Genomic DNA, 14184 nt, shown 5'->3' on the forward strand with positions numbered 1-14184 from the left:
GATGTGCTGGACGGCGCAAAGGACCGGGAGAGCCCAGACGATCGGGGTACAAGCGCAAAGCACCTCTGGCGTGGCAGGCTGAGGGAAGGGGAGGCTCTGCAGGACGGAGGCAATGCGGGCTTCAACGCCTTTTAAAGAATGCCCGTACGGAGCAGAAGCAGCAGCACCAGCAGCAGCGCGAGATGATAAAACAGCAGCGGGCGGGAGGGGGAACATTTGGGTCTGTCTCTATAGGCCTAGATTGGCGCGAGCCTCGACGTGGGTCGTCCGTCCACTTCCTGGCCCGAGTGCTGCTCCCCCGGCCTGCTGGTATCTTGGTATTGGATGGATGGCTGCCGTAAGGTTGAGTGGATTTAACCTGCGAGCTGCTAAGGCAAGCTGCGGCGGCGCTGGCGGATAGGATTATGGAGACATCTGGCATGCATCGCTGGCCGCCGCTTTTTTAGCTACGTCGAGCTGCCGCAGCTGGTCGATCAAGTCAATGGCCCAGCCGTAGCGTTATGTACAAGACGCAATGCCAATGCCATTGAGCAGAGCAGCAGACATGGGTGCAGCCGGCTAACGGGCGCCTTGTGCGCATCCTGTTGTCCAGCGGTCGCCTTGCGCTATGGGACGATCTCGAAATGCCGATTCGGGGGTGGTGTGCTGCCTCGTTTGTCCTCTGAATTTTTCTCGTGCCTGTGAGCTCAAGCTCTCCCCTGCCATGCCGAAATGCGTCCACTTGCTAGCCAGAGCCAACGCCTGGTGTCAGCGACTGGAGCTACCTTACTATCTTGGCCACTGGGCTGTCATTAGTCGGAGCAGAATCTGGGATTGGTGACGGGCTGCAGCACATTTCACCACCAGCAGCGGTAAACCACTTTGGCTCTGCCTTGTCCATTCCCGACCTGTCCCCTACAGGCTACAGCAAATCGATAACTCCTCCCAAGCGCAGCCGTTGGGATCGCCGAGTCGTCGTGCCATCTCCACTCTGCATCTTGGCCTGCAGCTCTTTCGGTCGAGGGCCCTGTCAGGTGGCACGGCCGCAGGAGCCCCAGCGCTGAGCGACGGCCAGGTGGTTTCGCGGCACTCTGCTCGTATCCTCGCAATGCACGGCGTGCTTTATGCAGTCATTTGCGCCGAGTGGAGGCCCGTTGACGCGGAACAAGTCGCCTTGGTGGTTTGATGATGTCGAGGTAGAGTGACATGCCCGGTTTGGGCTGGCACAGCGCCTTAGGCTGCTGAGAGGCGCCGCTCGGAACGGGTAGCCCCACCGCCCGAGAGCTTTCTTGCGTTGAATGATGCTACCCCAGCGCCCAGCTGGAGCAACCCGTGGCTAGTGGATCGTTTGTGCTGGGCTAGCGACGCCTTTAGTGGACGCACGGCTCGCCCAAGCTCTGTAGGGCTAGCGGCCTAGTGGGCTCGTGCTACCTTGTGGGCGATTCCTGATGCGCTCAGCGCTCCTAGCGTGCCGGGGGAGGCGCCGAGGCCAGTGCTAGCACCTGCGGCCACAGGGGCTCCAGCCAACCGATGGCACGCTGGGCCATTCTCTGGCAGGCCATGAGCTGCCTTGCGCACCAGAGCTGCCACGCCGTTGACCGTCCGGACGGGCTGCGACAAGACGCACTCACCACCTGCGCAACTCATATGTGGCCGCAAATCGAACATCTGTCCCGGCTGACTGTCCCGGCTGCCGTGTTGAGCGACCTGTGTCTCGCCGCTGTAGGTGCAAAACCCAAGCCAAGACCCAGAGCAGACGCATATTCATGTCCACAGATGAGCCGTGCGCTTCCCGCCGCCCACCGTCATCCCCAGGACAGCAGAGCCTCGTCTGACTTCGATCCGGCACCTCGGGCGCCGTCATTTGCTCTCCCCCTCTCCCGGCCGTCACGCCTCTGCGATTTTGGATGTCATCGAGCCGGGGATACGGCCATGGATGGGAAATGCTGAGCGTCGAGCGACTGCCAGCGTACTCGAGCGGCCTCCATGGAATCCGCCATACGCCAGGAGCCGGCCAGCCCAGGCCTCGCGCCTCTGGACAATTCCCTCCGCGCCGGTAATATGGACGACTCGGCAGACAGCTCGTCTGTCACGTTTGCTGCCGCTGCGTCGTCTCACGAAGACGAGGACTTGAAAGAGGGCGATGGCTGGAAGCTACACAGCGATACGTCGACGATATCCAGCAGGGTCACGACTCCTGACCCGGTGGTGTCAAGCCCACCACTGACGCCCTTTGCATCCGCTGGCAGTCGAACGCCTCTTCCTAGCAGAGCTTCCAATGACTTCTCTTCTATTTTCCCTCTGCCTGCCGCGCTGCCACAAGCTCTCCAGCGAAGGTCGGAGCGGGGTCGAGGGAGAGGACGTGGCGCAGGCAGGGCAACAGGTCGACATATCCCGAGGAGTCCCAACGAAGCTGCCCAACTCTATCCACCGAGCCCAGCAGACCAGTCTCGGCATGGGCCTTTCCGACCTCCGGGATTTCGTACTGGCTCTACTCAAGCATCACTGCCATTACCCTCACCAGTCAGGCAGCACAGGGCCGATGACAGTCCTGGAGCTCGACGCCATCATGTCCCCCCCTCACCCGCCGCCGCCGCCGCCTCCTCCTCTGCTCAGTTCTCCTCCTCCCTCCTATTTCCCCCGTCTTCCAACAATAAGCGGCGCGGATTTTAGCCAGGCTGGCGAAAACTCTGAACTTCCATCTTCTCTATTTTCACAAACACCAGTCAGCATGCAACTCTTGCCTCAGCCGGCGCTCGGCTTTCTAGACAGCCGCCACGCACGGCCAAGACCATCAAGGGGCAAACGGAGTTCAAGGCGATCGCTCCGCCGGCGAAGCGATGGGCTTGAAGACGAAACACTGACTTTCTCATCCGCTAGGTCTGGATATGATGAGACCTCGAGTTCTTCCTCTTCATCGTCTAATGAAGATCCAATCGCTTATCGAAATGCTAGGCAATTTCCTCCCCAGTTACCTGCTGGGCCAGTGCATGGGCCGTCTGCTCCGCGGAGTAGATCTTCGGCAGCAAATCAAATCACAGCATGGGTATCACAATACGAAAAGTCAAGGAGCCCAACGAGGTCTCGTTCAAGACTCGGCGATATTTCCGCTGTTCTCCACCCCACCGACACCGAGTCCCACCTGGATGGCTCTGTGCACTCCAATGATTCATCACATGGCGAAATAGAAATGCTGTGGCAGCAGTTGAAGGAAAAAAGAGCCAAGTTGAGTGGGACGAGAGCAAAAATGCGATCAAGGAGAAAAGAGTTGCGAGAAAAGAGGCGCGAGAAAGATGCCGCTGATAATGCATTCATGGGAGTTGTCCGACCTGTGTTGGTTAGCCTACGAGAGCTAACTGATTACCCTGCCAGCCTGTTTGAATCTCGGCTAGAGAAGATGCAGCAGCTAAGAGATGACTACCAAGTTCTGGAATCCAGCTATGAAGCTCTCGAGGCAATGTTGGACGAGGAAGAACGCGATCTGAGCATCCTCGAAACTAGATTTTTCAGCATCTTGGCTGCTGGGCAAACCAAAGAGGAACGCCAGTTGGACATTTCCAGCGACTCGGGCGCTGCCAACTTCAGCATTGACCAGACGGAGATTCCATATGAACTCAGGGGCATCTCCCCGTATGGTCCCGTTGAGGAATCGCATCCTCTATATGTGGACTTGACCTCGACTGTGGGATACCTAGGCAACGCTCGAGACGAATACGCAGACCTCCTTTCCACTAAACAGCAATACGAGGAGGAGCAGCAGTTGAAAAAGACTACCAAGCAGAAAGCCTCGGACGAGCAGGAGATGAAGGAATTCTTTGACGAATTCCCTTCCGAAGAAGAGCGGATGAATGATGTCATGACCAGCCTAGAATCTAAAGTAGATGGTCTCAAAAAACTATGCGAAGACAGAGGAGTCATGAAGAAGCACATGTCTATCAAGATGGAATATGCATTAGATCCGCAAATCAGGTATGAGGATTTGGATCTAGATGACGAGCACACGATTATGAGCCGCCGCAAAACACTAGCTCACGCTGAATTCAACGAGCTGCTTTCTCAGCCGGACCACGTTTTGGCTGATGAGCCTCTCACTCCATTAGGGGCTCTCAAAGCAGCCATTCGACTTCCAAATCACCACCCAGAAAAGGGCGTGAGGAAGAGACTGGCGTCGAAAGAGTATGCAATTGACAACCTCATGCGAGAGTGTGATGGCGGGAAGAAGGCTGATTACGTGAATCGATGGCTCCTTCACCAACTGCGCCTATCCCCGCTCAATGCAGTACTGTTACGGTCCACCTTTCAAGCAAGCCGATCTTTGAAGATTCGGGATATGTGGCGCTGGCAGTGCGATGTTATGCATTACTGGTGGCGCGATAGCACCATGTCATTAGTAGATGGCTTCTTCAAGCCCATTACGAGCGACAACTCGGAGTATTCATCTCGCGTGGGAACAACACAGCTGTCGCGAGCCGCATCTGACGGCGTTCCCAGACATGTATATCAACGGCGCCCATCTATTGATAATAGTGACACGATGACAGAACATGGTTAAAGGTGTCGAATGCTGTCTCTACCACCAATTACTTTTTTTTTCTCTCTCTTTTTTCTCTTCTTTCAATTCAATTTCCCCTTTGTCTCTCGATTATTTAGGCTGCTTATGTTTTGCGTTTTCTCTTATAAACGTTTGTGCCCGTTAAGCTGATTTGCAAGATAGGCTCGGAGGAACCATTGTTTTATTGCCTTTCTGATTTCTTGGCGTTTGGATATGATATTAAGACCTATAGCGAAGCAACTTCTTTTGGGTTGGATAGATGGAAAACGTACCCGGGGTTGGCCTTTTGACACTCAGGCGCGTTTAGCTTGAGCATTAGATGGAGGCAGAAAAAGCGATACCCTTCTCCCTTTACCTTGTTTAATCTTTTCCCTATATTCCATTTCTTTTTTCTTTTCTTTTCTTTTCTCTCTCTTTACTCGCCTTCCTCGCCTTCCTCTATTCTCTCTATTTTTTTCTTTTCTTTTCTTTTATTGGATCAGTTGCTTTTGTGCTTGTATTGCGTACTTGTGGGTGGAATTACTGTTTGATGCTCAGAGATGCCTTTCTTGCATACCGCCGCGAGGCTTTTATGGCAAGCTTTCTGTCCTTTCTCCTACTCTGTTTTACTCCATCTGATATGAGACCTTTCACTCCCTTCCTCTCTTTTCTACAAGAGAGCCTAGCTCAGGCAACAAGGGTCAGTAGGCGGCAATATTTGCTTTCTCATGATTAGAGCCGGATACTTCTTCAATACTATACCAGCCTATCCATCTTTCTCATCGTCTTAACAGGCGACCGATCGGGGCCGCGTCTTCTCTTCACCAAGCTTGGTGGACTTTTCCGTACAGGGAACTCCCGCGAACCTGCTCAGCAATATGGAGCCCTCCATCCCCACCCAACCGGACCGTGGTGAGACTGTGGAGTCGGCGGGTGGAAGTACCGGTACCCCAAGGCCAACAAGGTGCTTTACGTGCATCAGACATGAGCTGTGGCCGCAGAGGAAGGTCGCATCACGTTTATTCACGGGATATGCAGACGTTCGGGTCTCTGGCTTGCTGGTGCTAACGAGCGAGCCGCCATTCGTTCCGATCGCGTTAGGGCTCCTGCATTCGTTTCTCCAAGTCGCATAGCGACAATGCATGTGATGCCGGCTGCGACCCTACGTGGTGCCATTTGAGCCATACATGGCGCTGCGAGCGAGAGAATTAGCGGACATGTCTCTTTTGACAGTGACGGGCAAAACTCTGTGTAGCGTGAGAGGGGTCTGGCCCAGCTTCTCTCTGCTTGCATGCAAAGCACTGTACGATCGACGGGAGAAATATCGCGGCAGGCAAAAGCTCAGCTCTGGATGCGTTTCCATCTCATCCAACCCCTGGCCCTGGAAAGATCTGCCCGGGGTCATATACCCAGGCCAAGCATCATCGTAGCGATACAACTCCTCAAAGTGTGTTTGATTAAATGCCGCGTTGACTCAATTCCCTCAACCATTTGTTCACATGGCGTACAGAGGTGGCTTATTAAACGTACCTTGGTAGATCCGACGCTCCATAACCGAGATGCGATCTGTCACATTAATGCCACAATGGGGCCATTTGGGGATGAAACTGAGACATGTCACAAAGGAAAGAAATATCCCCATACGGAGTAAGCAGTAGCGAAAGGAACAGCGCCCATTCTTCTCACAAGCGCTGCCGCCTTCATGATGTAATAAGCTCATCAGCGTGAGGAAAAAGAAAGAAAATTGGCGTTGGTAGAGTTATAAAATATCTCCACGATCACCATGGTACTAGGTATAATTTTATTAATATAAAAAACGATAGTAGCCCATGCACATATGCTGGCTGACATGCGCCACGTTATCATGTAGCCAGCGCTTGAAGGTGGTCAGAATTTGGGGACCTGACAGCGCACTTTCGATTTTCTTCTTTTCGCATAAGTGATGGGAGTGAATCATCAAAACACGTAGCCAGCTAGCCAGCGCATCTATGGAGAAGGCTTCAATTTTTGAAAACTGTCAGGCGCTAGTAGGCACAATGTCACATATTATATGATCGTGGTCTTGCGTGTAAGGAGGATTGTAATATCTAGTAGTGGAATGAACTGAGGAAATTGTGTTAATTTTTTTTCCAGGGTAGGGATTGGCGGTTGTGATTGGAGAGTTGGGCTGTAAGAGGTGATTGGGCGAGAGTGTGGAAGGACGAGCATTTGCACCACGGGAGGATTTGAGGGGATGGGATAATGGAGAAGGCTTCAACGGTAAGGATTTAGAAATATATTAATGAGAGTATATTTGGGTTTTGGTGATGTAATCGAATCTGCATAGATGATGGCATCGAAATACCACACGCGATGTTTATGTGTTTTCATAATATTGTAATGTGTGTAGAGGATTGTTCGAAATGGTTATTTTATACTGAAACGTTTATATATGTAGGCCAACTGCCACTCAAGCTATAAGCGAATAATTATTTTCATCACTTCTTTTGAACACAAGACAAGGGCAGGTTTTTACCCTGGAATTAGTAGCGTCTGGTGATTTTATAACTTGCTACCTATCTGCTGTTGAAGTTCTCGTATATTATATTCTGAAAGGACAAAACAGACGGATTACGGAGAAGATCTGCTTGTCATTCTATACTAATTGTAAGAGAATTGCCATCTTCAGAGAAAGAGATGAGTCCGGCACACATATTTTATGTATATGTACATGTAATATATACAGCGAGAGAGATGTCCCTCTTATGGCATAAAAGTTGTGTGATATTCACTAGTAGCCTCTAGGCTATACTTGAACAACTCAAACTTGTAATAGTTACTCATCGTCAAGTTGCAGCGTGTCCTGCTCTCACTAGGCATGTATCTTTGCGTCACGTAGTTGGCCGTGTCAGATCTTTACATACCTACCTATGCGATTCAGCTTCAATAATGTAATGGACTGTGGGGGGTGTCGTTCAGACATGAAAACCACCTCGGAACGGGAATGGTTCCAGAATATGATAGGTTGCGTTTTAGAGATGTCGTATAATCTTTTTTTTCTCCCTTATTCCTAAGAGCTGGTATTACCATCTTGCGCGAGACCTTATTGGTTGTCACATACATCATTTGGCACGATACTCTTTGATATTTGGGTCCCGTAAGTATAGCTCTTGCACGCTTACGGCTAGAGTGAGAGCTCAACTATATGTAGCGTTACAAGAGTTACTCCATTCACCCTTGAGCCGAACAACATTGGCCGTGCGGTAGGCGCCCGGTCCTGGATAGTTGACCCAAATGACTGCAATAAGACATCTCTAAATTTAAGCATCTATTCAATAATTCTGGCCTCTGTTGTAGGTTTCCCATCAAACGACGAATGATTTGCAAGCAATACTGTCGTTGAGTTGTGATCTTCAAAGCCATCAGGTACGTTAGTATGTAATAAGGTGCTGTGGCGAGGCTTCCACGGTATCCTCCACCGCAGATTACTAAAAAAGCAGAAAGAAGAGCCTTTGGCATTGGGGAAGAGGTAAAATAAGCAAAGAGTTCTTTTTTTGGAGCGTCAATGAAACAAGTATGTTGGGATGGACTTGGATTCTTGTCCGATGCTGGGACGCTAGAGATGGCTAAAAGATAGGAAGTAGAGGGTAGAGTTATCCAAATTGTTAACGAAGAGAGCATTGTATCTTTCATATGATAAATTAATGGCTAATGTACCAACTTGGTACCTGGAGATGTCGCTGGAGCCATTGTGGCATGCACCTAGTAATTTTTTCAAGGAAAAAACAAGTATCAAATCCAAGACGCATTATTCTTGGCAATTATCCGAGACAGGTGCGATATGAGCTTGATAAATGTCGAATATATGGCGGCCATGTCCGCCATATATGCTTGAACAGCCCCAGCCGAGCTACCCCTTGGACATTTCGCTGAAACTTTTGGAACAAGATTGAACAGTCAGTCAATTGCTACGTAACATTTCGAGCTATCATATTGAGATACTAGGTTTGAAACTAATCCTTTCAAGGGATGCATAAACGAAAATGGCGGTGAGGGCTGTTGGCATTAAATAACATACCTACTTGTAGATATGATTTGACAAGGTAGGCATCATATAGCAAGGCTGACATGCACGAGATAGATATGATATAAATCTCTTGTAAAGGGCTTACGTGGGCCAAGTAAGGACTTTTTGCTAGAACCAGCCGACGGAATAATTTAGGAGAACTGACAGTTGCATTTACAAGGGATTCAATATATCCACGTATATACTGATCGGCCAATAACGCCTACATGCAGGTCTGAGCATCAGCTGAGATACCCAATCTAAGCGTTTGCCACAGCTCAGTAGCCGGCAAACAATCTTGATAGCAGGCACTAAACAGTAATCAAGTGGCCGTGTAGATCGATAGATTACTCTAGTTGAATTCGGCAACGCCAATACCACTCTACTACCGAACCAAGCGACGATGCGGCCATTCACAACAGTTGAGAAAAGTGATGCATCAGAACAAGACCATCTCTTTCCCCTGAAGAATGCCGACATATGCGGCAGACCTGTTCAATGAAATGCAGATTTGCATCATGATAAACATTGAAAAGTGGATATTCTGCCAATAGCGAGTGAGTTCCGAGAGAGCGTATTCGCGCCCACCATCATGATAAGATCAGCTAGGAGTTGAGGGAATGGATTACGCACCCACGTGTTGAGCTAATTACTTTTGAGTGCGTCTAAAAGGCTACAAGCCCTATGAAAAATTACTACAAGCTTGAGACATCGATATTATCGGCATCCATATGCTACATATTGCTTTTCTGCACTTGGCTTTGTAGCCGTTGACTTGTCCACCGCTTTTCTACCTCAACTTTTGGACTGAAACACTTTTCTTCAGCTCAGTGTACAATTTTATCGATTGAGAGCTCAACTGTAATTGACTGTCGTCTATTGCTGCAGGTAAGTTTCATTCATTGTCGATGGCATGAATCAGTATCACTTGCTTTCGCTTCTAGAAAGCGAGTGGTGTTCAACCTTGTAGACAATTACCCCCTGAGTCAGGGATTTACTAGACGAGGAGCAAAGCGCCCGCCGGGACAACTCTTGCAATCAAGTTTCATTTCAATCATAGATCGTAGATGGTTCTCACTTGCGGAGATGCAATTCTCATCCTCGCTCAAGTGAAATTAGCGGATGAGAGGGCGGATGGGCTTAAGGCAGAGAGGATACGAAAGAGCCACTCTCAGCAAAATTTGCTGTTGCCGGAGATACCTACTATTGGCAGTGGAGCGTAGCTTTGCCAACAAGTTTTCTCGGGCATAATTTTTTTTGGTCCTGTCAGCATCTTATTAAAAGGGGACTGCGTTGGCAGCCCTGTCGGTCTGCCTTGAGTTGTTTCTGGAACAAGGTTCGGAATAATGTAGAACGTCACGGCAAATAAAGTCTCGGTGTGTTTACTGATACGAGATCATCAAAGGGTTGATCATGTTATGGAATCTGGTAAAGCGAGGCGCGACATGTGAGGGATGGCCTTTTTGAACCAGACCTGGAGTTGACTCATCCAGCCTTGGAGAAATCGTCAAAAACCTACCGCGTTTTGCGCAAGGCAATCATGTATCTAAAACCCGGGGCAGCTCAATGCGTTCCAGTGTCGCAAGCGCATAATCGATCGGTGTAGAGTAGACCGACCATTTGATCTTCAGAGGTGATTAGCGAGACGCAACGTGGTTTCGCCTTCCAAAGCAGTCAAATCAAAGGTGGCTGAGGCTTTGAAACCAAGAGCTATTGCGACCTAGCTGTATAATAGCTCTGCGGAAGGGACCCATTCTGCCCGGTTTACTGTAGAAGATTGTATCCACAGATGCGACGTGCTTCGTGTTGCGAGCCAAGCGAGTGACATAGCGGCTCCGCAAAAAGGCCGTTTTGCAACCGATGCTTTTGATTTCCATTTGCAGTCGATTATGATATGCAAGACGACCAGACAAGGCTGTGTGGAAGGGGTTTGATATACCGGGTTTGATAGAACTGACAGCCATTTGAGTGGCTCTCGATGCAAACTACCGAGAGTTTCAACCAGGTAGTCTAGGTACTGCCAGATACAGACATTCCGTATGTAGACACGGACACAGCCGCAGCCTCTTTTTCATCTAATATTGCTCGTCTTTAGCAAACTTAGCCCTTCATCTCCCAGTTCCCGCCCCCTTTCGCCTCTCAAAGGATTTCCAAGGACGGCGACTTGATTCTTCCCGCGGGTTTCCGCACGGTCGTGCGTATAAGCCACAACTTGCCGCTGTAAGACAAAGAGAGGAGTCGTCGAAATTTTCGTTGGATGCCGTCCCGTGCGGCCGCCGGCCGGTGATAGGTGCGGTGCTAGACGCGGTGCTGCCCGGTCCCACCAGCATGAGCATGACTCTCTTGTGCCTGGAGAGGCGGCCATGACTCGTCGGCGCTGCTAGCCTTGAATTTGTAACGCTGAGGCGGCGTTGATAATAATAAGACACGGCTGCATTGACTGCTCCGCACCCCAGACACCGTCACTTTCGACGGCCGGGCCCCTTATTGCTGCCTTTTGGAGATTCGAGGCATTGGAAATACAGGTGGGTCGGGTGCTTCGCTCCTTGCGAGGACGCTTGACGGCGAATCAGATGTCGGATCTGTGTATTCAGGGACTATAGATCATGGGTTATCGATCATGGCCGCTGAAGATGCAAGGATCTCGCCGGGCTAGCGAAACCGCGTTGCCGGGTTTGGTGTCGACGCGCTGATCAGAGCCTCGGCCGGCGCTGACCCTGGAGCGCTGGTCTCTTGACGCTGGAGAATTTGGATCGTCGGCAGCTAGGCGATAGGAGGCTCTGGCCGTTGCGGTATTGATTGCCCTCTACTGCCGGCGCGGTCTGGGTGCTAATGGAGGCGACGCTGGCTGGGGACGGCGATGAAGAGCTACTAGTAGTAGTAGACGGCATGGATTGCGGCGAGGTACAAGGGCCAGGATAGTGCGTGCACCCGGAGGACGCAGCTAAAGGTGCCACTGGCTATCAGCTGGCAAGTACCTGATCCTTGAGCAGCGCACCGGCCAGCGTTCCCTGTGCCCATGTGGGAAGACGAGGCGAGGAAGGCACGGATAGAGAAACGGTCCGAGGCATGTGCTGCAGAACAGAACTGGCTGCGGTTCCGTTTCAAGGCCACGCGGCGCTTTCAGCTACATGCACGCAATCCGGAACAGACAGCAGCACGAGGCTGATGCGGCAGCAGCTGAAGAGGCGAGCAGAGACGACGAGAAAATGCAAATCTTCATCTCTTGGGCTCTCCAGCTTCAACTAAGACATGCAATTTCGACCCCGCCTAGCCAAGGCGGTAGACGTCGTCGGCCGTCCCTGACAGTCCGCAGATGTCAATTCCAGCTTCCCAGCTTCCCAGCTTCTTAGGCTGAATGCGGCCGGGCCAGCCTTGTTGACGACCCGCTATGGGCTGCTAGTTGCGCTCACCGCGAGTGTCTAGCCATTGAAGAGCAGCCAAAGAAAAGGAGAGAGGGGGAGGAGACAGAGCTAGAGAGGCAATTCATCCAGATCGAGGGTTAGCATCGCGGACCTGCGGATAGCTCTGGAGCTACGAGGGCGGGGCCTTGATTGATGGTACACGCAAATGCGATGCGTCTTCTATATGAGATCTTCTGCAGGTCCAGGCCACAAATTCCCCTGCAGACGGTCCTGTGCCTGGAATTTACTACTGCTACTATATACGGTACCGCTGCTGCTGCTGCTGAAGTCTCCGTGTTGAGCTGTGAGAGGGCACAACGGTCTTCTTGGCAAGATTCGACTAGGACCAAGCGTCTCAAGGCGATGCCGTCTTCCTTGGCGATGATAGCGCTGCTTATTCTTGGCCATCCCAAGACGGACCCCGACTCGTGATGCGGCCGATCTAGATGCGTCGATACATCAGTGACCTCATACAGGTAAAAGGGTCCGGCGAGTTTCTTTGATGGAAAGTTTCAGAGCAGCGACAGACTAGCCTCGACAGCACTGTTTCGAAGCAATCTTCCATCTTCAAGTGTCGCCACTACTGTAGGCACTACTTTGGCCTTTGGCGCACGACTACGGACGAGTGGGAGCGCTGCTCCTCATTGCTTTTGCTGATCAAGCACCAAACGGGCTCTCTGATATCGTCACAATGGCAGACCGTCTTCATCTAGGCACCAGCTAGCCTTACGCGAAACCAGCTAGAGCCCGTTGAGGCGAATCTGGAATGCCTGTCAAAGACGCCATGTCGTTTGGCTCGTCAGGGGTCATGACTCTCCGGCCACGCTAGTCCCTGGCCCTGGTTTTCAAAGGTAGTATGGGGAACTGCTCGGGGGAAACCTCCGTCAAGCCCGCCCTATTCCTATTTTTACAGAGTAGGATTGCTACGACGGTGCTGCAGCAGAGTACTGTAACACTCCCTTGTCCGCACGTCGTACAGCATCGGCTCTAACAAGTTGACTAGGTAGGAACTCAATCTACGTCCTATACTTGTACCGATACTAGCAGGTTATTCTGACTAAAGGCAAACGGTGGCGCCGAGCCAAAGCCACGGGGCCAAAAAGCACGGCTCCCGCGTTGTTTGCTCTTAAAATTGCTATTCTTGTCCAAGCGTTTTAACGTCATTTTCTTCAGCATCAGGGTCTCACTCTGACCACCAATTCCCCAGACAGACGCCGGGCACATGAAAATATCCCCAGAGGGCTTGAGATGTGGGGACAGCAGTTTTCTTGGCTCCAATCACCGGCGGCCCCTGACGGCCACCCAGAACAAATTTTCATGATGCTAAAGCATGCATCCAGTAATGCTCCATGTCCATCCAGCCTGAACGCTTTGCCACGTTGGTACTTATATTTCGCGGGCTACTTGCAGCTAGGCAGCCGGCAAGGTTCTGCGGGCTAAATGAGGTCCTGATCCAGTCGATACCTCGCTTCGACATTGGCCAGATGTCCATCTCCACCCACGTCCGCTCGCCCAGTCCACCCACACTATGCATCAAGCTGGACTTCATCTCCGGCCTCAGAGTGATATTCGCCGTACGGGTGCTGTTGACTTGGTTCCGTCGTCTCGGCCCCCCTTGCCCTTAGACTAGCCATCTTGTCGCTAGGGCTTCACAATGGATTTTTTCATACAGTACCCGCTCAACGCATCTTCGTCCTGTCCGCTAGGCTCGTATCGCCGCAGGCCTGGCACGGGTAAAGGCTGTCCTGTCTGGATTTAACCCTTTCCAAGTGTAGCCGTACGCCCTAACGATTGTGACGTTCATCCACCCAGTGGCAGGCATTCTGAGACGCAGGCGCCACTGACCGTTTTTCTACCTGGCTTCCAAACCATCTTAGAGTCTCGCCCGTGCTTCTGGCGCCGGCACATGGACCGTACGCACGCTTGCAGCGAACTACTGAGTCTGCTGCGTCGATCAGATACTGCATTAAGAGGGCCTGGGTTATTAGCACGGGAGCTTGCTCCCGCCTACTCCGTGTTGGCATTTATCTGTTCTCTCCCACCCTCTTTCTGGTTTGCCATGTTATGCCAATTTGAAGTTGAGCAGTAGTGCTACTGCTCTCACGCACCCTCTTCACCGACCCCTGCCATCTATTGTTGGGTGGTACATGCACTGCAGCAGAATCCCTGATTCACCTCTTCTCGACCGTGCATATATTACCAACAGCTTGCCCCCTCTTCCCCAT

General features: G+C 51.3%; 2 protein-coding genes across 2 annotated transcripts; one reads left to right on the forward strand and one right to left on the reverse strand.

Moving 5' to 3' along the window:
* Window positions 1-1392: 1392 nt before the first annotated feature.
* Window positions 1393-1647, reverse strand: TrAtP1_010931 (uncharacterized protein; the record flags this gene model as incomplete). Its single annotated transcript, XM_066114909.1, has 1 exon — window positions 1393-1647. One exon carries the CDS (start codon window positions 1645-1647, stop codon window positions 1393-1395), a length of 255 nt encoding a protein of 84 aa, XP_065971006.1.
* TrAtP1_010932 (uncharacterized protein) lies at window positions 1576-5478 on the forward strand. Its single transcript, XM_014092364.2, has one exon. The coding sequence runs from the start codon at window positions 2258-2260 to the stop codon at window positions 4529-4531; it is 2274 nt and encodes a 757-aa protein (XP_013947839.2). The 5' UTR covers window positions 1576-2257; the 3' UTR covers window positions 4532-5478.
* Window positions 5479-14184: the final 8706 nt, after the last annotated feature.

The sequence above is a fragment of the Trichoderma atroviride genome, chromosome 6 (assembly GCF_020647795.1).
Source record: "Trichoderma atroviride chromosome 6, complete sequence".
Classification (NCBI taxonomy): Eukaryota; Fungi; Ascomycota; class Sordariomycetes; order Hypocreales; family Hypocreaceae; genus Trichoderma; species Trichoderma atroviride.

What these genes read in the sequence shown, in the direction of transcription:
- TrAtP1_010932 (XM_014092364.2), top strand. Translation starts at nt 2,258, where the DNA reads ATGACTTCTCTTCTATTTTCCCTCTGCCTGCCGCGCTGCCACAAGCTC.